The 22221-nt window shown below is 38.6% G+C and overlaps 1 protein-coding gene across 1 annotated transcript in view; it reads right to left on the bottom strand.

Annotated features, from left to right (window-relative positions):
- Window positions 1-22221, bottom strand: part of GPC6 (glypican 6) — a 1044955-nt gene that overhangs the window by 502901 nt on the left and 519833 nt on the right. Inside the window, exon 3 of the mRNA XM_040623810.1 lies at window positions 14138-14529. Within this exon, the coding sequence (XP_040479744.1) occupies window positions 14138-14529 (392 nt within the window). The remainder of the gene's footprint in view (window positions 1-14137; window positions 14530-22221) is intronic.

The raw sequence follows: 22221 nt of genomic DNA, 5'->3' as shown, positions 1-22221 counted from the left end.
TGGCAGGAATAAACTTACAGCTGTGTATGATAAGGATGTTCTTTAAGACGTTAAAAGGGGGATTCTTTAGTGACTCCAACACTAAGTAGAGTTTCTTCCTTAGCCATTGGCTTGTTTTTATTTGATTAAAGAATATGGTCTACCTCATACTGACAGTGAACAGAAGGCTTAAAGGAGGGCTGGCACATTCGAATCCCAAGGAGTCAATAATTACAAGTGAAGTTTAGTTTTTTAAAAAATTTTAAACAGAGAAACTATTTGCCTACAAAATATTTAGAATATATATACTTCCAAAAAAAAAAAAAAAAAACTTCCTACCATTTTTTTCTTGAAACATGGTCCTATTTGTCTTTCACTTTTTCACTTTTAGTATAGGCACAGGTAGAGAGAAACAGTTCTCTATTATGAGAAAATCAGCCACACATTTTGACAGAAGGCAAGCAATACTGACTTCAGAATCAGGCCAACGACAGGAGTGATGAGATGGGCATCAAACTAAACCCTGAATGCTCCACTCAGTCTAAACATTCCTTAACTTGAGCCAGGTTTTGAGATCCAAAACACAGGGCCAGTTTAATGATATCTTCAGAAACTGTAGAAATCCACACTCTATGTCAACCCTCCCCATTTTAAAACATTATTTGAAATCTTAAAGAATCCATGCCAAATAAAACATGCCCATGAACCAGTTAGGACCAAGGTCCACAAGTCTGCAATCTGGCTTAAATTCAGGCTTTTGGCCCAATGGGGAAGATGGCCCGGAAGTTCTCAGAAACTTTTTCAGTCAGCCTCATTCCTGCCTCTGCTTTATGTTTATGCCTTTTCTCCTTTTTGAACAAAACAAAACAAAAAACACAAATAAAGAAATAAAAACACTGCTTCTAAGCTCTCTGGAGTATATATATGTACCAGTCAGTAAATTTCAACAGTTAAATACACGATAAGGAAATCATGGAACTTGCAGGTATCTTGGCATTGCAGAGTGCAAAATGAGTACAGCACACGCATATAAACTACTTGAAACAGTGTTTCCTTTTCCCAGCAAGAATGTCCAGGGGGTGACTACTTGTGACAGGTCCCCAGATATATTGGTAGCAAACAAAGTCTTTAGGTTGTGAAAGAATTCTTTAAGGAATAAGAGGAATATTTAAAGAAATGCTATTGATGTGCGGAAATACTTCTGATGTTAAAGCCAAAAAGTAGTATCCAATAGGAATCATCCCACATGATTTGACAACATGTAATATAAAAATATATTAGAGGTACAAAAAGCCTAGAAAAACACACTTTTGACATTGATTATCTTTTAACCAATCTTTCACATTGCTTGGGTAGGGGGAATCCAGGATTATCTTATTGTCTTCTTCATGTTCTTCTGTGTTTTCCACATTGTATTTCTTTCTAGATGAGCACCTATTGATTTTACAGTCAGAAAACAATATGCAAAAATGCATAAAATTATTTTACTAACTACCAATAAAAAATAAAGGTCTAGGTGATCTAAGCTAGGGTAAAAATTTTTTTTTTAAAACTTTCTTCGTATTTTGAGGGGCCAAAAAAAAAAAGTTCTATTTGATTTTGACTTGAGTGATTCATCAGATTATGTCATTCCCCCAATTTATTTGGTCCCATAATCACAACACAAGTGATAAACTATACATTGATCAAGAGGGAGAGCTGGAATAGCTGGGAGTTGGAAGTTTTACAATGTATTAAACAATTGGTATATTGGACTCTTGCTGAAGAAAGCGATCACTTTAACAATAAAAAAAAATCTGCACGAATAAAAAAGACTTTCAATCTGGATTCTATCTGCCATCTTAGCCAAAATGTCAGGGTACTTTTTTCTCCATTCCAAAATAGGTATTTCTGGTATTTTATGGAAATAGTATCATAAATATTTTATATAGTTATCTTCTGTCTACAAATGCAGCAGGATATCATCAGGTTTGTCTTTTCAATAAAATGCTTTATTGCAAGTACAGTTAAATTCTCCTTGGCCCAGCCTCTCATTTGAGCACCAAAAGCCTAAGAAAGGAATGGGGATGTCTGCAGAGTGCTTGGTTCTCTGTGATTGTTTAAAGCACTATAAAATCTTAGATTTCTTACTAACTGCTGTCCGTTTTCAACGAAAACCAGTCAAAATGAATGTTGCCTTATACCTAGATATACTTTTAGTAAGAAATGGGCTTTTAGAAAGCCAAGAGAAAATGAGGAAAGTTTTAACACCCATTATGTATCAGTTAATATATTTCTTTACGCCAAGACTCATATTCATAAGTACTATACGAATAGTACACAGAATAATAATTTTTCATAATTGATATACTTATGAATGCTTAAAATGTTGCATGAATGAATTTTTCTGATTGCAAAATCCTATCCAGAATGAACACAGAAAAGCCTTCCTTCCTGACTTGTTAAGACACTACACCCTGGAGAGGATGCAATTTCCATATAAAATCCTGCTATCTGCTGAGTATTAAATACGACACTGGCATTTTTGACACACAGCACATTCCTGCAAGGACAACAATGAATTTTTAAAAATCTGTTTATGCCAGCTGCTTAAGTGTCAACTGATGTGAACTTGGGATATCTATGGATTGAGGCTACAGTTTTACATACATCTGAATGTCAAAGTCACCATTGCCCCATTACTGACACTGTGAACTGTCCATTTTCACTCTTGGCTCTCCGATTTAGACCCAAGAAAATGTGGAGTTTCGGGGCGCCTGGGTGGCACAGTGGTTAAGCGCCTGCCTTCGGCTCAGGGCGTGATCCCGGCGTTGTGGGATCGAGCCCCACATCAGGCTCCTCTGCTATGAGCCTGCTTCTTCCTCTCCCACTCCCCCTGCTCGTGTTCCCTCTCTCGCTGGCTGTATCTATCTCTGTCGAATAAATAAGTAAAATCTTCAAAAAAAAAAAAAAAAAAAGAAAGAAAATGTAGAGTTTCGACACTGTGTGGGATGATTGCTATTTTCCGAGCACCCGGGATGGATCCATTGCGTTTGGGCATCACTCCTCAAGACGGAGAGGTAAAGTGCATACGCATGAAGGGGAATCACCCTTGCTTGTGATCACGAAGATAACAATGGAGAAAACTACGGCATGTAATAATATATCCCCCATCTTCTACACAGTCAAATATCTGCAGGACCTAATACCTCATTTAAAAAAAACAATACCAATATGTCATACTCTTTACGCAAGTCCTGCTTTACTCTGTCAGCACTATTAATGCAATCGATCTGTCAAGCTTTATTAAAATTCTTTTTCACGAGTATCTGGGCTCATAAACCTCTACAGTGCACTGAGAGTGCCTCGGAGAACGTCCTTGTGACACTGAATCTCTGAAGATGGGACAAGAAAAGAGAAACCCTCCAATCTTTTAAGTGCAGCCTATCAGAGCACACAGCCCGCGGTGCCCTGTCAGCACGCTGGGTGTGCTTTTGCATGTGTAAGTAATTACAACACGACTGTGGTTCAAATCTTGTTACACAGAACCTTCTCGTAGGAGAAGCGTAAATGCATTCGGAGATACATATTCAAGAACAGAGTCAGCGGTGACAGTGGAATAAAGCGTTAGGTCCGTTTTCCTTTACGAAGCCATTTCAGAAGCAGCATTCTTTGAGTTACTGTACTAGAGTTTTGTCCTTGGGCCTTTTTTAGTTGTGTTGTACCTTAATTGGCACATTTCACCAGTGGCCGTTCCCTATTAGTAACAAAGATGTCTGCCTGTAGCACACGTTTTCCACGGCCCCAGAGGAGTTCTCGGACTTTTGGGGCCAAGGCAGAGACAGTACATGTGTCAGTCAAAGCGGGTTTACAGGAGCCCAGGATGGTTGTGAACACAGAGAAGGCGCCCCAGGGGAAAAGGCTGGGTCAGGAAGCCGCAAAAAAGGGGTAAAGGGAAACTGCACACAGGAAGGAGAAAGCCTGGGCACACCAATAAAATCAAGCCAAATAGATTATTTTGTATTCTTAGCATTGTTCTAGAAGAGTACATCTCAGACTGACTATCTGAGGCTCAAATGATCTCGCCAGGCCTTGGCTGGTTGTTTGATTCTTCCCAGTATGTTCTGACCTGATACCTAATCCGATGGGCATAACTAAGATGCAGCTCAAACGAGGAGACTCACCAGGCGAGTTCAACGATAGTCAAGACAAAGTCTGCTGATGGTGTCTGGGATCCGGGGCAATGTGAAATAGCTATCAAGATTTTTTAAATGCTTTCAATTTTTGTACTTATCTTATTACAAAACCATGTCAGCCTGCTCATGAGCGCCAGTCCAGGCACCATGCTTGGTTCAGCCTGTTTGAGAATGTGTAGTGTGGCAGAAGAGGTAACTTCTCAACCACTGAATAGCAGTCTGGTCACACCGCGCTTGCTAATTAGTAACATCCTAATGGCCAAATCCAAAGGTCTGTTTGCTCTGTGCCTCGCACGTGACCATCCGCAACATTTGATATCATTGATTACCCTCTTTCTTCAGATTCTGCTTCCCTTCCTTTCAGGACAATATGCTTTTCTGGCTCTTGTCTTGTGTCTTCTTTCTCTTTATCCTCTTTAAATCTTTACATGCTGTGATGTTTCCTCTGATCCTATTCCTTTCTTGCTCTAGCCAAATGTTACTATCCTTCGCCGACAAGCACGTACACGGTGGAGATTCTCAAACCAGTCAGCAGGCAGACAGCTGTTACTAAATGTGAACAGACTTTGTGCCAGGAGCTGTGCTCGCTGCTTCGGAGGGGGCCTGAGAAGACACACCACCTGTACACTTGCTGGTGTGTTTGTCTCTCCTGGCGTGCTCTGCACTCTGCTCCACCCGTGCGGACCTGCGTCTCATCCCTGTTTATCTGGGCAATTGCAACAGTTCCCGTCACTGCACCTGCCGTCAGCCTCACAATCCAGATGATCCCCACCCCCCCATGGACCATCTTTTTAAAGTGAGTATCTGATCATATACTTGTCTTTTGAAAAATCACTGTTACCCCCTGCCTATGCCAAGTCCTTCACATTCCTGAACTTAAAATATGACCCAATTAATATGGTTCAAATCGACCTCCTGGCATCCTCTCCAAAACACCATGACATTTCATGATTTGTGCCTTTGAACTTGTTGGGCCCCTGGCAAGAAAGCCTTATATCCTTTCTCCCTCTGTAACACCTATTCATTCTTAAAGTCTAAATCTGACTATTACCTACTCTACAGTGCTTTTTCCAATTTCCCAAGACAAAGGGGGACGTGTATTTCTCTTGATTCTCATAGTGTTCTATACAGATCTCTGCCTTTATCCTTATTGTCTGCACCACACTTGAACATTGGATAGTCTTTGATTTCCTCAAGGACAATGCTACTCATTGTTATTTCCTGGTTCTTATAGAACAATGCCCAACACACAGTAAGTGCTCAGCGTGCCTGTGTCCCTCAAAAATACTAGAATGCTTCTAACCACACAAAGTTTTTTTTTAATGATTCAGGCAAAATAGCCATGCACAAAATTGTTAGTGAAATAGTTTTTACTCAAGAGTTCAGTTTAGGTCTCCAGCTTAATCTCTAGCTATTCGTTGCTTTGTACATTATGCCTAGGGACTCCACGTGCTTACAGCTACCTGCTCACATCATTTGGTTTCATCTCTCTGCGCTTTTGCTCGCCATTGCCTCTGCCTACAGCACCCTTCACCCTGCCAGAGGCCCTCATCATCTGCCCAGTGCCCATGCGTCCTTCAACACGCCGTTCAGGCTTCCGTGCCCCTGAAAGACTCAAGGCACACGAGACGAAGCTACGTGCCTCTCCTTTCTGTTCCCAGGACCTTTACTGCATAATTCAGCATGCACTGATTCTGTGTGTGTCTCTCCCTCTTCCCAATTAGTACTTGCAAATACGTTAACTTCCTTGATGGTGGTATCTCAAGAACTTACCAATAGTACTTGACATATAATATACAATGAACAAGTGTTTATCGATGAGGGCGGAACTAAGTCTCCAAAACGGCTCCACTTTTACAAGAAGCCACATTTGGGTTATTACAACCACCCCATCTTGGACTGTAGAGGAGAGGAAGACTATACCTGTTAGGTACAGTAGAGGAAGAACGGTGGTTCACAGACTTTTCCTAGCTATGTTGTATTTAGACAGAGTTAAGGAACTCGTTAACTTCTCCTTTCAATATGAATAAAACTTCACAATCAAATTCAACAGGGACAAAGGTGCTCATTTTAATGGAATTCCAATAGGTAGCATAATTTCAAAATAAAATAGCCTAACTTAGGCAGAGGTATTAGAAAGAGACACAAGCTACAAAAAGAACAAAAAGAAAGAATACACAAATAGTTTTTTAAAAAGATTTATTTATTTTAGAGAGACAAAGAGAGAGAGAGAGAGACGGGAAAGGCAGAGGCAGAAAGAGAAGGAGAGAGAGAATATTAAGCAGACTCCGGCTGAGCGCGGAGCCTGGCTTGGGGTTCCATCCCAGAACACTGAGATCAGGACTTGAGCCGAAACCAAGAGTCAGACGCTAAACCACCGACTGAGCCACCCAGGTGCCCCACAAAATAGCTTTTAATGCATTGGAAATAAATGGCTTCATTTTCCTCAATTTCTACTCTCTTCTTACCTCAACCATTTTTCAAATTTGTACACCTAAGCTACATATTTTGCAAGAGAACTTAAAATTAATGAGAAATTTTAACTGTTTTAATCAAAATGGTTTAAGTTTTTATTTAAATTCTAGTTAGTTAACATATAATGTAAAATTGGTCTCAGAAGGAGAATTCAGTGATTCATCACTTACATACAACACCCAGTGCTCATCACAGCACCTGCCCTCCTTAGTGCCAAAATCACCATTTAGCCCATCCTCCTGCCTACCTCCCCACCTGCAACCCTCAGTATGTTCTCTATATTTAAGACTCTTAGGGCTTACCTTCCGCTTTTTTTTTTTTTTATAGCTTCCTCTATGTACATCTGCTTTGTTTCTTATATTCCACATAGGAGTGGAATCAGATGGTATTTGTCTTTCTCTGACTGACGGACTGTGCTTAGCATCATACACTGTAGCTCCAGTCACATTGTTGCAAATGGTAAGATTTCATTTTTTGATGGCTGAGTAATATCTTATTGTATATATGGACCACCTCTTCTTTATCCATTCATCCGTTGACAGACACTTGGGCTCTTTCCATAGTTTGGTTATTGTTGATAATATTGCTATAAACATTGGGGTGCAGGTGCCCCTTTGAATCAATATTTTTGTATTCTTTGGGTAAATACCTAGGAGTGCAATTATGGTTGCAGGGAAGTTCTGTTTTTAACTTAAAAAAAAAAAAGATTTATTTATTTATTTGGGCGGGGGGTTGCAGAGGGAGAGGGAGAGAGAAACCCAAGCAGACTTTGCATTGAGCCCAGAGCCTGGTGTGGGGTTTGATCTCATGACCCTGAGATCATGACCTGAGCAGAAACCAAGAGTTGGACACTTAAGTGACTGGGCCACCCAGGTTCTCCTCTATTTTTAACTTTTGAGGAACCTCCATACTATTTTCCAGAGTGGCTGCACAATTTTGCATTCCTACCAATAGTGTAAGAGGGGAACCCTTTCTCCACATCTTTGCCAACATCTGTTTCCTGTGTTATTATTTTTAGCCATTCTGACTATCTCATCATGGTTTTGATTTGTATTTCCCTGATGATGAGTGATGTTGAGCCTCTTTTCATGTGTCTGTTAGCCATCTGTATGTCTTCTTTGGAAAGATGTCTATTCATGTCTTCTGCCCATTTCTTAACTGGATTATTTATTTTTGGGGGTGCTGAGTTTGAAGGGTTCCTTTTTTTTTTTTTTTTTTTTTTTTTTGAGAGAGAGAGAGAGAGAGAGAGCCAGCCAGCCAGCCAGCCAGCCAGCAGGGGTGGGAGGACCAGAAGGAGACGGAGATAATCCCAAGCAAACTCCATGCTGAGCACAGAGCCCAACATAGAGCTCAATCCCACTACCCTGAGATCATGACCTGGGCTGAAATCAAGAGTCAGACACCCACCTGACTGAGCTACCCAGGTGCCCTGAGTTTGATAGGTTCTTCATAGATTTTGGATACTATCCCTTAATCAGAATGGCATTAGCAAATACCTCCTCCCATTCCATAGGCTGCCTTTTAGTTTTGTTGACTGTTTCCTTTGCTGTGCAAAAGCTTTTTATCTTGATGACATCCCAGCAGTTCATTTTTGCTGCTTTTTCCCTTGCCTCTGGAGACGTGCCTAGTACGAACTTGCTACCGCTGAGTTCCAAGAGGTTGCTGCCTGTGATCTTCTCTAGGAGTTTGATGGATTCCTGCCTCACATTTATTTTTGTGTATGGTATAACAGAGTGGTCCAGTTTCATTCTTTTGCATGTAGCTGTCCAGTTTTCCCAACACCATTTGTTGAAGAGAGCATTTTTTTCCCACTGGATAGTCTTTCTGCTTTGTCGAAGATTAGTTGGCCATATAATTGTGGGTCTATTTCTGGGTTTTCTATTCTGTTCCATTGATCTATGTGTCTGTTTTTGTGTCAGTACCATACTGTCTCGATGACTACAGCTTTGTAATATAGCTTGAAGTCCAGAATTGTGATGCCTCCAGCTTTGCTTTTCCTTTTCAAGATTTGACTATTTGGGGTCTTTCGTGGTTCCACACAAATTTTAGGATAATTTGTTCTAGCTCTGTGAAAAGTGCTGGTGGCATTTTGATAGGGATAGTGTTAAATGTGTAGATTGATTTGGGTAGTACCAAAGCGTTTTATTTAAAATGGGACCGTCTCTCTTAGTTGTCTAAATCCATCTGTAGTATCTAGCATGCTATTCTTGAGGGGAAATGGTTTTTTTTCTTCTTCTGACACCAGAACTTTCTTATATTATTGTGATTTTCAGGGCTTATCAAAGCACCTACATCATGGTAAAATTCATACATTTTTCAATGAATTACATTAATAAGCTATTTTCATTGTAATGGCTCCTAGTATTAGTATTTTGTTACTATTTTTATCATGAAATTATTTATTTATCAACTGCAAAGTACTTTCCAAATATAATGTCCACACCACCATCATAAAAGCAGCAAGCATGTATTATTTATGCTGACTTAAAAGTTGTAAACATAGAAGCATTATTGATAATTTCAAAAGGCTTACCTATTCTTCCTAACATTGTAAATTACTGAAGTAACCTACATTGAATAATCATCAATTACAGAAGATAATACACTAACCACCGAAGAACTATAAAAAGGTTTCATTCACCTAAGACCTTTCTGTGGTCCTTTTCATTTTTGGATGACTCCACAGAAGTTAACTCCAATTAGAAGATCGCCATAAAAGGCACAAGACAAATGAGTCAGGTGATAGCTACAACAGGTGGTCTTACTTTGTATCTTAAATTCTTTCCCAAAAGCTAACAGCTAAATAGAATACCATTTCTCTTGTCAATTAGATCCATGGTAAATTCTTCAGAATGGTTTTCCATTGTGATCAGAGAATGCTCTCAATGGATGTATTTCAGAGTCTTCATTCCATCAAATTTGATGACAAATTTTTTCAGCCTTATAGTCCATCAACCACATTTATTGAAATTGACTCTCTGTTTATTGCTTTCTAGGCATTGCATTGTTAATGCAAAGCTGTTTACTCAGGTGGATGAACCAGCTAAGAGGCTCTTCATGCAAAAACAACAGTCTGTGTAGCAGACATGGCAGGTGTCTACTGATGAAAATATTCTGGTCTTTCTAAAGACTAAAAGCCAGACTTTCTTTTCAAAGTCATGACCCACAAGAAGGAAGGACTTTAGGTAGATGGATGGATGTATAGGTGGATAGTTAGATACACAGACAGACAGACAGAAAAAAGATACATGACAATCTTTGGCAATAGAGTTAAGTTCTCCGGATCTCAGCTCTACTATCTACCCAACTGTCTGGAGTGAATCGCTGAAATGACTTGCATAGTTGATGTAGTTGTATTGACATAATTTACAGTGTTTACTCATAGAAGTCACTTTTATTAAAGCAGAAAGATAGGAAAGTCATGTCTTCTTTGTTTAAATGGCATCAAGATGGACCAGCGAAGACACGAGAGTCATTTCTACATTTGCCTTCATGATAAATAGTTGAAACTTGGTCAAAGCAGACAAGCTGTTCACACCTCTTTATGCAGGCCTCTGTCTGTGCTTCACAGTGTCTCACAAGCTGGCATCCATGTTTCCAGTCCCGAATGGATATATATAAGGTTATGAGAGTGGTGTTTTAATAAAGGGACAATGCTAAAGAATAGTCTAGATTCTTTCTCTCAAGGCTGCTATGTTATCAAAATTTGCTTTTATCTTCATTTGAGGGCTTTACCTTCCATGCCTACCTGATACCACTCAGCACAATATGGGGCATAGAAAGTGAACAGTTAACAAGTCAGAGACAGCAGTAAATCTGATAAACTAATGAGGGTAGCTCGGAGACTTGATCATATCTGTGCAGATGAAGAGAATCAGAGAGGAACAATGGCAAAGTCTTTCCCCACTTGAATCTTTTTCATTAAAATGGTTTTAAATCCACTCCTGACCGCACATATAGCCCAGAGCTTAAGAAACAGTATGTTATCAATAACTTTAGAAACCCCTGTATATCACTCCTTTATAATATCTCCAAACTTAACCCCCAAAGGTAATGACCATCTGGTGTTCGTGTCTCCGGTTTAAAAATTTTTTCTCATATATATTTTTATTCCTAAATACTGCATTGCTTCATTTTATGTTATTTGAACTTTATATACATATTGTACATATGCTTTGGTGATTTTTTCTCTCAAAATGAGGTTCCTGTGATTCATCCACTAGTGTGGCTACAGTTCACTTATTTTCAATGCCCCATAGGATTTTACGGTGAAAAGAGATCAAGATGTATGCAGATGGGACGTTTATGATCTTCTTACTTCTCATGTTATTGCAAATAGTGCTGCTGTTAACATTCGTTTGCCTATCCACCTGTACACACATGCACATGCCTACCTGGTCCACTCCAGGGGTCGAACTGCAGTTCCGGGATATGCACTTTTTCAACAGGTATTTTCCAATTGTTACTCAACGTGTTCATGTCATTTATACTTCCACCAGTAAAGTATGCAAGTTACCAAATCTCCTTACTTTGTCAACACTTGGCACTCGGAAAAAATAGTCATTCAAAGAGAAAATGAATCCTGGCTAACTGAACCAGACACTCACTCCAGAATCATTTAACACTTCTAAGAACCAAAGCTCCAGTTACAGTTACTTAAAATTACCTCCATTTAGTGCCTAGAAGAAGACAAGGTTTTTATCTATAAGGTGGCAAGGATAAATTTAAAAAGTAATTGTGTTGATACCTACAAAGTATTTCTCCATTTTTCTGGTAAGAAAATTCCCTATGATATCATGTCAAAACATTTGTGTCAAATGGCTGTGTTTTACCAAAGAGATAAATTTTCCAGTCAAAACAATTAATTAGAAGCTATTAATGACATCTTCCCCAAGATTTAAGAAGCCACTGGAAGAGAAAAGAGAAACTGAAAGAAAAAAGTATTCCCCAAACCAAGATGCAGGAGATAACCTAGTTTGTTGATCTCCATTCGGGAGTTCTGCCTTGAATTCCTTCCCTCTTCCACAATCGTTTCACCAACTCTAAATCATTCAAGTAACAGACCACAGGGAGACTTCAGATTTATGAAGGGCTTAAACCTCCAACACCATTCTTGCTTCTCCTCTTAATATATTTAGCCCTCATAATATTTTATTCTTATTACAAAAAAATAGTTTGGGTGCTGAAAATTATCAGCACACCAATAATCCTAGTAGATCCATTTCTGGTTTACTTAGCTACAGACCATCTGGTAATCATTAGGTGAGAAAGTTCATTGGTAAAAATGCTTAAATCCCTGAGTCATAAAGTATTTTAGGGAAAAAAATACTAAAAAATTGCTCAGCTTCTTTTGAACCACATATCTCTAACTGTATCTCTCTCTCTCTTTCTCTCTATTTATCTTTCTACTAGAAAGTGGTGCCCAGATGTCAGCATGGGATTTATGATTTGTGTAGATTAGGGCTCATGAAACTCAGGCAAGACAAGCCAATATCTGCACAGAACAGTCAACATGCTGTGGTTACATGACCACAAACAACATCACGAACCCACAACAGTCACTCAGCACATGAATGTGGACCACGCAAGGGTCAGGAGAAGTATGAGCTCAGTGTTCCGGCTCAACATGTCCGGAAAACAACAAAAAGTCATACTCATTGATGGTTGCTGCCTGACGCCAACCTCCACAGAGAAGACTAGTAGATTAGATTTTGACCTACAAAGACCTCAGACGGAGACGGTGAGGGACTGATAAAAGGGAGGTGCCATCTCTGGGCAGTTGTGAACACCGCCTCTGAGAATCAGCAGCAGCCTTCCCTGAGGCTTTTTAGATACTTCGCTAGAAAACACTCTCTTATCGCACCAGAACGTCCCCAGGCCAAAATATATGCATCTAAACGTTATTCACACTCCGCCAGAATCCAGGTAAACAATCAAAGATCCTGCATATATCAGTCCATCCTTTGAATTTCTTACCTAGTGTTGTTTTAAAAGCTGGTTGTATGTTTCATTCTTCAACAAAAGCAAAGACTTCAATTTGAAGCCTCTGTAACTAATCTTTTTTTTTTTAATAAAAAAAACTATCTGTTCAAGAATATATGGGATACATAGTTATTTCTTGTACTTATCTATATTTTACAGACTTTCCCAGGTGACCATATTTCCTCTGGCTATTCCACCTGGCTAATTCCATATTAATTCACTTTTGGGGCTCTAGTTCCTTTGGTATCTAGAACATTGTTGATTTTGTTTTTTTTTACATCAGAATCATATGCCCTTTATATTATTAAGTCCCATGTGATTATCCTTTTCAGAGCCTTCTTGAGAATGGTCTTTCCATATGTTCAGATAAACTCGGTAAAAACAGGTAATTTAAAAATGTATTGCTATGGAATTTATAAATAGTTCCATGGAGAAACATTTTTTAAGGGTATACACAGTCCTTATGCCAAGATGTAAATACTGAGGACATCAAAGTGGGGAAGAAAGAAACACAATAGAATGGTGCCATGAGTTATGAGAATTATGTGGCTCTTTGCCACAGCCCGGTAATAAGAAAGTAATTTTTGGCATTTATCTTTGTACAAATATGACCTTTTTAGGCAACATGATACCAGATTCCTGTTATGTATTGTTTTTACTTTACCTCTTATAGTAATCATCTTGTAGTTTATTTGTTGGGCTGACGTCATAATTGGGCAAGCCCTTCTTGTAAGAACGGTTGAATGTCAAGGAAGAATTTAAACAAAGGCAAATATCCTATACACAGGAAACAATGTTTAAAGAAAGCTGTGGAGAAAGACCCCTTGCATTAAAGGTTTAGAGACGTCCTCAAGGAAAGGTGTGATGTGTATTAGTGATTTATCTTGCTTATAAACCCAATGCAAAACATGGCATTGAATTACAAAGCTAATGGATAACAAAAGAATTCTCCGCCAGAATCTATACTTTGTATTCCTATTCCTCCCTAATCCAATTCTACAGGTGTCAGCAAAGGGATCTTCCTCCACTACTAAGGAATTTGGCCACTTTTACAAGAGTGATAAAGAAGAAGAAATGCCAGGAGCTGGTGTTTTGAACAGCAGCTTGTCGCTACTTGCAGACCTCATGAAGACAATCGCCTTGTGACTTCCTAGTGGATTATAACCTCCGGATGGACTGTTTCATGACTATTTATCATTCTTAAAACTCTGATTGTAAGTGCCAAGTGGTCATGGTTACAAGACACCTGTTTCCGTACCACTCCTGATAAAAGCTTCTCTGCTATAGCGCTGATAAATATTGACATTATGTTCTCAACATGGAATGGATTGAATTCTTGTCTTCTCTCACACAAAGCAAGGGAAAAAAAAACCAGAATTAAACCTTGACATTTATCTGATTTCTCTAAGAGCAAGGACTGCTGTAAGGGAGAACTTTCACCTTAATTTTTTTTTTTTTTAAACGGTTGTTTTAAGAACAGAGCAAAAGAGGAAGACCAATTAGAAAGACAGCAGATTTTCAATTACCTTGGAAACTCGGTTTGCAACTTCTCTGCCCACAGTTAGCCCCTGGACAAAAGTCCGGGCAGCGATGAAGGCGCGGGTGACCTGAATCTTCAGTTTCCGGGGCACATCTCCAAACGGCTTCAGCTGGTCTGTGTATTTGCTCACACATTCCAGGTAGTCCTCGCTGAAGTGATACTGTGGGTTTATCAGCTGGAACATCCTTTCCAGGAGCCGAGCCCAGAAGTCATTGAGCATCTCCTCCAGATTTACATTGCCCCCAGTATAATATCTTTTCAACTCAGTGAAAAGGTCCTGGAACACTTCTGAATTTTGCATATACAACATTCCGTAGGTCCGTACAAACATATCATTCAGTGACTTTTCTGCGTTCTCCAGGAGCTCTCGGAAAAATTCTGCAAAGAAAACAAGAAAACAGTCACAAATTGGTAAGATCTAGAATGCCCAATGCATCTACTTAATTTAGAAACAACAGTTTCTAAAGGTCCTTTTCATACAAACATATATCCTGTGATTAAGGTATCAATGAACCAGTGATAATATTTAACATAAGATTTGCCCTACATCTATGATCTTCTATGAGTCAAAGAAAACAGAAGACCACATGATTTCCACTTGAAAGAACATCCGTTAACATTAGGAGTATACCATTTACTACTCCTCCAAAGTAGCTGGGTTCTTTTCTCGTTTATTGTTAAATTTTAGGAAATCTTAATTTGATATAAACTCCAATCAAAATATGTTGCAAAGTATTGTTATTAACATAATAACAAATGCATACTGATAAAAACATTTGCTCTAGCCTATTTACAAATCTGTTCTAACACCAAATTCAATTAAATTGTTGTTATTTGGAATAGTTCATAAATGGGATATTTAAATTAGTGTAATATTTTGGACTCTTTGTAGTTGCTATATATAGCAATCAATTATCAGTGTTCAGAGATTCATAATGCAATTAAATTCACTTAATACCAAAGCTCTAATGAACATAATTTAGTTTGCCATAATGAATCAGAAAGTTATGAAGTACTTTGCATTATCATTATAAATATAAACTATCATTTTATAGAAATTGAATAAAATATAGGCAATTGGGCTTTCTGCCCAAGAAGTTCTCACTGAAGAAGAGTACACCAAGAAATGAACTCTGCTATCCTGCAGCAGAACTTGAGTGTTAGTGGGCTCACTTAGAGGATGCAAGAAACTAGAAATTAATGTCACTGGGTACTGTTAGCCTCTTTGGCCCTCATGAGGCTCCCTCGAGACATACTTCATGTACGGAAGGACACCTATCCATTTGCACAAATGAGCCTCGGGAGAGTAAGCGCAAGTCTTATCCCATTTGGAGAATGTGATTTGGGGTGGAGAAGAGGCTAAGAAGAGACAATGCCTCTGAGTTTATTAATCCAAGTTCCCAACACCAGAGGGATCCTGTTGTACCTCTCACAGTTCTCTTCGTTCTCTGATACCACGTCCCCTCTCAGCTAATGCAAGGATGAAGCAAGTACAGGACACCTCAAGGAATCCCAGCAGGAATACAAACAAAAACAAGCAAACAAACAAACAAACTTTTTTTCTGGAACCCTGGGGGGGGTTGTTCTCTAGAGACACAGAAGGAAAGAAGCCATGAACCTCTCTACAGTTTCCTTGGAAGTTATACCTCATTTCTGCTTCATAGAAGACCCTGATTTAGCTACTTCGATTCTGAATAATATAACATTGAACCACTGTTCTGGTCATTAGATGGTACTCGTAATAATAATGATTATTTTATAGTTGTTTTCAAATGAAACCAAAGCATCAAACCTAAAAAGGACTCTATTCACGTGTTTACCTTTTTACTATGAAAGGATATACTTTCCTAAACATAGAAATTCTGTTGCTACAGTGGCAGCAAGAAGTGAGGGATTTCCTAAGTCATGGTTTATAAACCCTGTGTGGTCTTGTGTAAGCCACCAAATATTTCCTATCTTAAATTTTCCCAAATGTGGAATCAGGATAAACATTATTAAACCTCCCTAATCTTTAAGGATTCAGTAAGGAAAATCAACATTAATGCAAATAAGAGTAAATTTTTCAAAATTTTCAAAGGATCAATTAACCAAAACATTTCTGTATGCTCTATGTCTATGTTATACAGGATTTTATACACTCAAGAACATTTCAGAATTTTTCAGAAATACTAGTTACCTAGTCTGTCCTAAAATGGAAATGACATTACATGATCAGTATTAATACTAAAGTATAAAAATACCATATTAAAATCCTTCATTCTTGAAACCAAGAATGGAAATAGCTTGGCCTTGTTGATAGAGCAGCAGGGTGAAAGGTGTTATAGATTGTGAACGAAACTAAAAAAGAATGGAAAAATCACTGAATTGAAAAATACTAATATAATGAGACTGGAAAGTGGATTCTAATCATGAGCTCAGGACAGCCTATTCATTTATCTTCTTTTTGAGGTCAATTATTTTGTTGGACTCAGGAATTAAAGCTTAATTTATTGAATACAGAGTACTGCCTTCAGCAATGAATAGTTAGTAATCAATAGTGTGGTCTGGATTTTCAAAGAGCTTTAAAAAAAAGAAAAAAAATCTTCTCATTCTCATTGCTCTGCAAAGACTGGAGTTATAAATGCTTCTCTATGAGGATGAAATTTTTATTTTTTTGCTTTTGCTGAATGTAACATTCCTTAGGCTCTTCCCTTCCTGATACAGGGAACATGAAATATTGGACTTATGCCTGCTTTGAGGCTGAATGGTTAAAAACAGACTGCTCACTTACTGTGTCTTGTGGTTTGCCTTTATATGCCTAAATTAGTATTCATAATTGAATAATGAAACCAAGTTCTCATATTTCAATAAATAGGGCTCAAGAAACATTTCATTAGATTCTAAGCTTAAATTCTGTCTAAGGGTATGTCATTGTCTTTAAAGTTTGCTATTAGCTTCACTGGTCCTCAAAAGTCAAGTTATTATTCCTTGTTCAAAATCATTATATGGTTTAGTGATCTCATAGTCAAAGTTAATATTTGGTATTGAAAGATGCTAATGTATCAGCCGATTATGACAAATGTTGCTACCCTAAGGTCCATTGATCTTAGATCTTATGAAAGATGAGGATTCAAGGTACTGAGGCAAAACTAATGTCCTCCAAAAATAAGTACCCTCATTTCATTTTTAGTCCGCTCATAGACTTAGACTTCCACCTTTGGAAGGTTGACTCTTTGAACCAAGTATTTTCTGCTTGGATGAAAACTGTTTCTCAGCAAACCAAACAAGATGGCGATTCGGAAGACAGTGATCGGACCCACTTTGCTGATGAAGTATTACGCCCGCACAGCACAGAGAGCGAAATTGGAGAGCAATGTAGGGAAACACGCTCAGTCTAACCTTCGTCTAATCGGCGAGGGCAAACCTCACATTGGGTAAAGCCTTCAGTCAACAAAAATTTTCATCTGCAAGAAACAGTTTGGTAGAAAAAAAATGTTTTTGATTTTTTTTTCTCTTCCCCATTCACAAAATATACATCAAAGGCCATTGCTTAGGGCTCCGTTATGCTTCAGAGATGCACAAAAGCACATTTTCCAGCCAGCATTAGCCTCTGGAAGGATTTTATTCATCTAGAGGGGAGATCTGGATGCAGACAGCTGTTTGCTGCGGGGCAGATTGCTTCAAGTGGGGGAACAATCTTGTAGATAAGAACCACCACCGTTCCAAAGGCAAAAAAGAAAGTGTGCACGCTGCCTGATCGCTTGGAGAGGCCTCTTAAGGGGCAAAAATCAACTCCGAGGAGCTAAAAGTTGCCCTGAGGATAGATATCTGAGAAAGGCTTCAAATGAAGCCTCCAAATGAATGTATCAAAACGGAAGGTGCACACAGAGCCAAAGGGAGGTGCCAGCAAGAGGGGAAAGGCAGACAAGAGGCTCTCGAGGAATCTGTAGTCCACTGACATGGCAAAAGGTTTGCCCAACCAAACTGGAAATGTCTCAATACCACTGCAGGCAGACGGCACGTGGAGACTGGATTAAGCACCATATGGCATTTACCTGGACATTGTAGCACCTTCCTACTCCCCTGCTTTCCAAAACACTTCTCATTGAAAGCATGTTTGAAACGAGTGCTTCAAGATGGTGGTGTAAATTCATGTGATCACAAAACCCAATGAGTGCGAGAAGCTTTGGTCTCCTGTCAGCGGAGATTGTATCTATCCTTGGTAACCAGCAGCACCTGTCCTGCCACGGGAAGTGCGGGTCCTAACTCTGCTCCTTTAAATCCACATATTCATGTGCAGTTCCGTGTATTTCTCTCCTAATCTCTTCTTTCCTAACGTTCCCTCCACAAAAGCACGTGAAATCAGTTCAGTCAGCCCCACGTCCAAGGTCTGGTTAAGGAAAGACCCAGAGGAACTGTCATGGAGGGTAAAGTGGCTGGGAACGCTGATGTCCAGTAAGGGTTATGATTCACAGACACAACAAAGCTACGACCCCGTCCCCCCACCCCCACTCCGTGCCTTTTCAAGGACAAGTCAATAGGGGTGTCCTTCCTCGTTCTGCATACACCTGTCAGCATTCAGGCACATCAATGGGATGATTTCTCCTTTCCAAAGTCTCCTTGCTTACATAATAACCAGCTAGGACCACCAGGAAAATGCTGAGTGAATGAGGAGCATTCATGGAAGAAGAAACATAGCGCCATTTACTCTCTTCTATGCTCGACTTTGAGGGTGAGAACACATGGTCCCTGAATGCTCTATCTCTTCCCACTCTCCGGAGGTGAGACCCTAACAGAAGAGGGAAGCACTGGGGTTGCTCAGGGACTTCTTGCCACATGAAATGTCAGTTGGCACACCGTAGCTTATGTGGCATGGACAGTTGGATGCGGTCCTCTATAGAAGGGGTCTTGACCTCAGCACTGTTGTTGACGTTGTGAGCTGGACAACCTTTGTTCTTGTGGGTCTGCCCTGTGCACCGTAGGATATGAAATAACATCCCTGGCCTCTATCTACTCGCTGCCAATAGCACATCCTTCCTCCAGTACTGACAACCAAACACGTCTCCAGACATTACCAAACATCCCTTGGGGAGACAAAATCACTCATAATCCACCCATGGAGAGTTACCCTCCTACTGATAAATTCCAGAGGTCTAAAAATAGGATATCAAAACATTCAGAGAAAAGACCAGAACATTTATAGAGACAGCCCTGCAATTTATTTTCGAGATAAATTTCAGGAGCTGTGCTCTCAGTGAAAGGAGCTGAAATACACATTATACTCGTGGGTAAGATTATTGGTGGCCAATATTACCAATTCCATGTATGGTGCCTGTTATGGGACAGGGCTTTAGAAAGTGGTGACTAGTGAGTGAATAAGTAGATGGAGGAATGTGAGCGTCCAATGAAATGCACCTTGACTCCATCTGATCTGGGCTCTTCTCAGATAATGGTAAGTAAGTTCATGGGCCCACCTTAGAGGGAGAGAGATGCTACAGCCCATTGTAGAGCCGGATGTAACTGATACGGCATCCTGACATCCTCCAAACTCTTGGACAGTAATACAGACATAAACATTCATATTCTCCCATGCTCCAAGTTCCGGTGCATCTACATCTAGAAGGCCTCATGGACCCTGTCCAAAAATACGTTCATTATCAGGACTGCCTTACCAGACCCTCACTTCCTCTCTGACACAACTCTGTCATGAGGCATGCTTAGCTTGGCTTCATTACTGCCTCTCCTGCTGGGCTTTGCCTCATAGGCTGTGATCTCACCAGACTGACTGCATTCAAGTTCACTTGCATACTTCACCTAAGCAATGCCCTGCACGCTATGTTTGAATGAACTCCCAAACCGCTTTTGAATCTATAATAGATATCCTATTATATTGTCTTAGCAGTTTTTCCTAAACATCAATTGTGTTTTTCCATAAGAAACGGAAACCCTCAGTATACATTTTTAAAAAATTATAAGGTTGAAATTATGTCAAATTATTTTCAAAATAACAAATGATTCAAAAAGAGAGCCTATTATGAGATAATGTTGCTGTAAGCAAACATTCTTTTATTATTTATGACTTCTTTATCTCTTAATTCATACTTTCTCTTGTTGTGTATGTATATGTATGTTTCTACAAATTAAATTTATTATATTATAATAAGCATTATGAGTTACTCAGTCAATTCATCCCAGGAATTAATAGGCTATGTAAGTTCAAAGTGATTCTAATAATAGTAATCTACATCTTTCCTGTTTGAGGGATTATTTAACCAAGTTTCTGTCACTTAAGTAAGAGCTCCCCACCCCCAACACAAACTGTTTTAAAATGCAATCAATATGGTAACATAATATCTTCATTATTTCCACTTGCTTCTGTTACAGTTTTGGAGGAAAGTCAAGATACCAAACCTTAAATGAAGAGGACAAATGGGTTTGAAACAATCAATTTACCATCATGGTGATTGCAAACATAGCTAGAGATAGGGCCGAAAGAGTTGCCTGATGTGTAATGAGCATCACACACTAGGTAAGGTGTGGTATTATGGGCTTTACACACACTTGATGCAAATCGGATATTAGTATATCTAGTTTGCAGAGGAGGAAACTGAAATTCAGAAATAAACAGGTTGCCCCAGACCATTCAACTAGCCTGCAACCCAGAGCTTTAAACCATTAGGAGAAAGGATGAATTCTAAGAAAACACAGGACAGTGGGGTGGCTTTGTAGTTTTTTGTTAGTCAAACTTTCACATTGTGATTTGAATAATTAATGGGGAGTATAATAAACTCTGAGGACTCTGGGTAAAACCTCATGTAAACAAAAATTGCAAAATGTACTCTAAAGTCAAATCTAAATTATTTATTACAAATAATTTTCACGTGTTATTACTTTTCCCACTAATACTAATTAATTCACATAGATAACTGAGACTGGAGGGCATACTCACATCCCTTGGGTTGGTATTTCTTCCTCAAAGGGGGAGCTTCCCCTAGAAGAAAACCACTCACAGATCCTGAGATTATAGCTACCATGCACAGAACAGTGACACGCAAAAGGAGGCTAAAATTATTTGACTAAATATGTGTCTCATTTTTGATATATGCACACATATATTGTATATATTATTTTATCATACGTGTATATTATCAACAAGTATACATACCCAGGAACACATTCACCTAAACATTTTAAAAGTTTGAATAAAATCAAATAAAATGCCAATGTTAACAAAGAAAAATTAGCAACAGAGATTTTATGTGGTTCAAAATATCCCAAATATTTAATGTCCATGCTATTACAGAAAAATTTTGCCAATCCCTGGCATAAAGGGTCAGAATCATAAGTGAAATGTTTGGAGATAAATTAATTCAACAAAATGTATTATGCCTTTAATTTCTGTTCGTAGGAAGACAATTTAATTATTAGTCTGTTATCTCTAAGTAGTAGAATAAAAGTTCCTTTTCTCCATTATTTTTTTATTTAAATTCAATTAGCCAACGCATAGCACACCACTAGTTTCAGACGTAGTGTTCAACAATTCATCCATTATTTTTATCTTATATGTTAAAATTTGCTTTGACAACCCCGCAGCCCATTCATCTCTTTATATTTCTTTGCAAGGTAACTAAAATCCCAAAGTAAGTTCTTAAATCACTTTAATGATTTAGAGGATTTAGGTGACTCTAGTGATTTTAAAGTAGACACCCCTAAATTTTTCTAACATTGTGGTTTAATGAGCCCCTGGACATTTTCGTGAGGAGAAAATCCTATAGTAAACCTGGCATATAAAATAGACAGCATAAAATGAAAAAGAAAAAAAAAATACACCAATATAATTATAAAGCAAATTTTATAATTTTCTTTTTTCACTCTCTTTTTATGGTAATTAATAAAAACAGAAATTTAAACTAACTTTTAACATTTTATAAGGCTTTTATAACAAAATACAATGCTCACCATGAATCTAGAAGAATTATTTTCAAAAAATAATAAACATATCTGCTATCAAAAATATTACAATACATAATTCAAAAATGGCTCACAATGTTAATCCAAAGGTTATTTTTATTATATTACTCCCATTGTGTG

Source organism: Ursus maritimus, unplaced genomic scaffold (assembly GCF_017311325.1).
Source record: "Ursus maritimus isolate PB19 unplaced genomic scaffold, ASM1731132v1 scaffold_10, whole genome shotgun sequence".
NCBI lineage: Eukaryota > Metazoa > Chordata > Mammalia > Carnivora > Ursidae > Ursus > Ursus maritimus.
The sequence above is the reverse complement of the archived record's forward strand: the minus strand, read 5'-3'. Positions and strand labels throughout refer to the sequence as shown.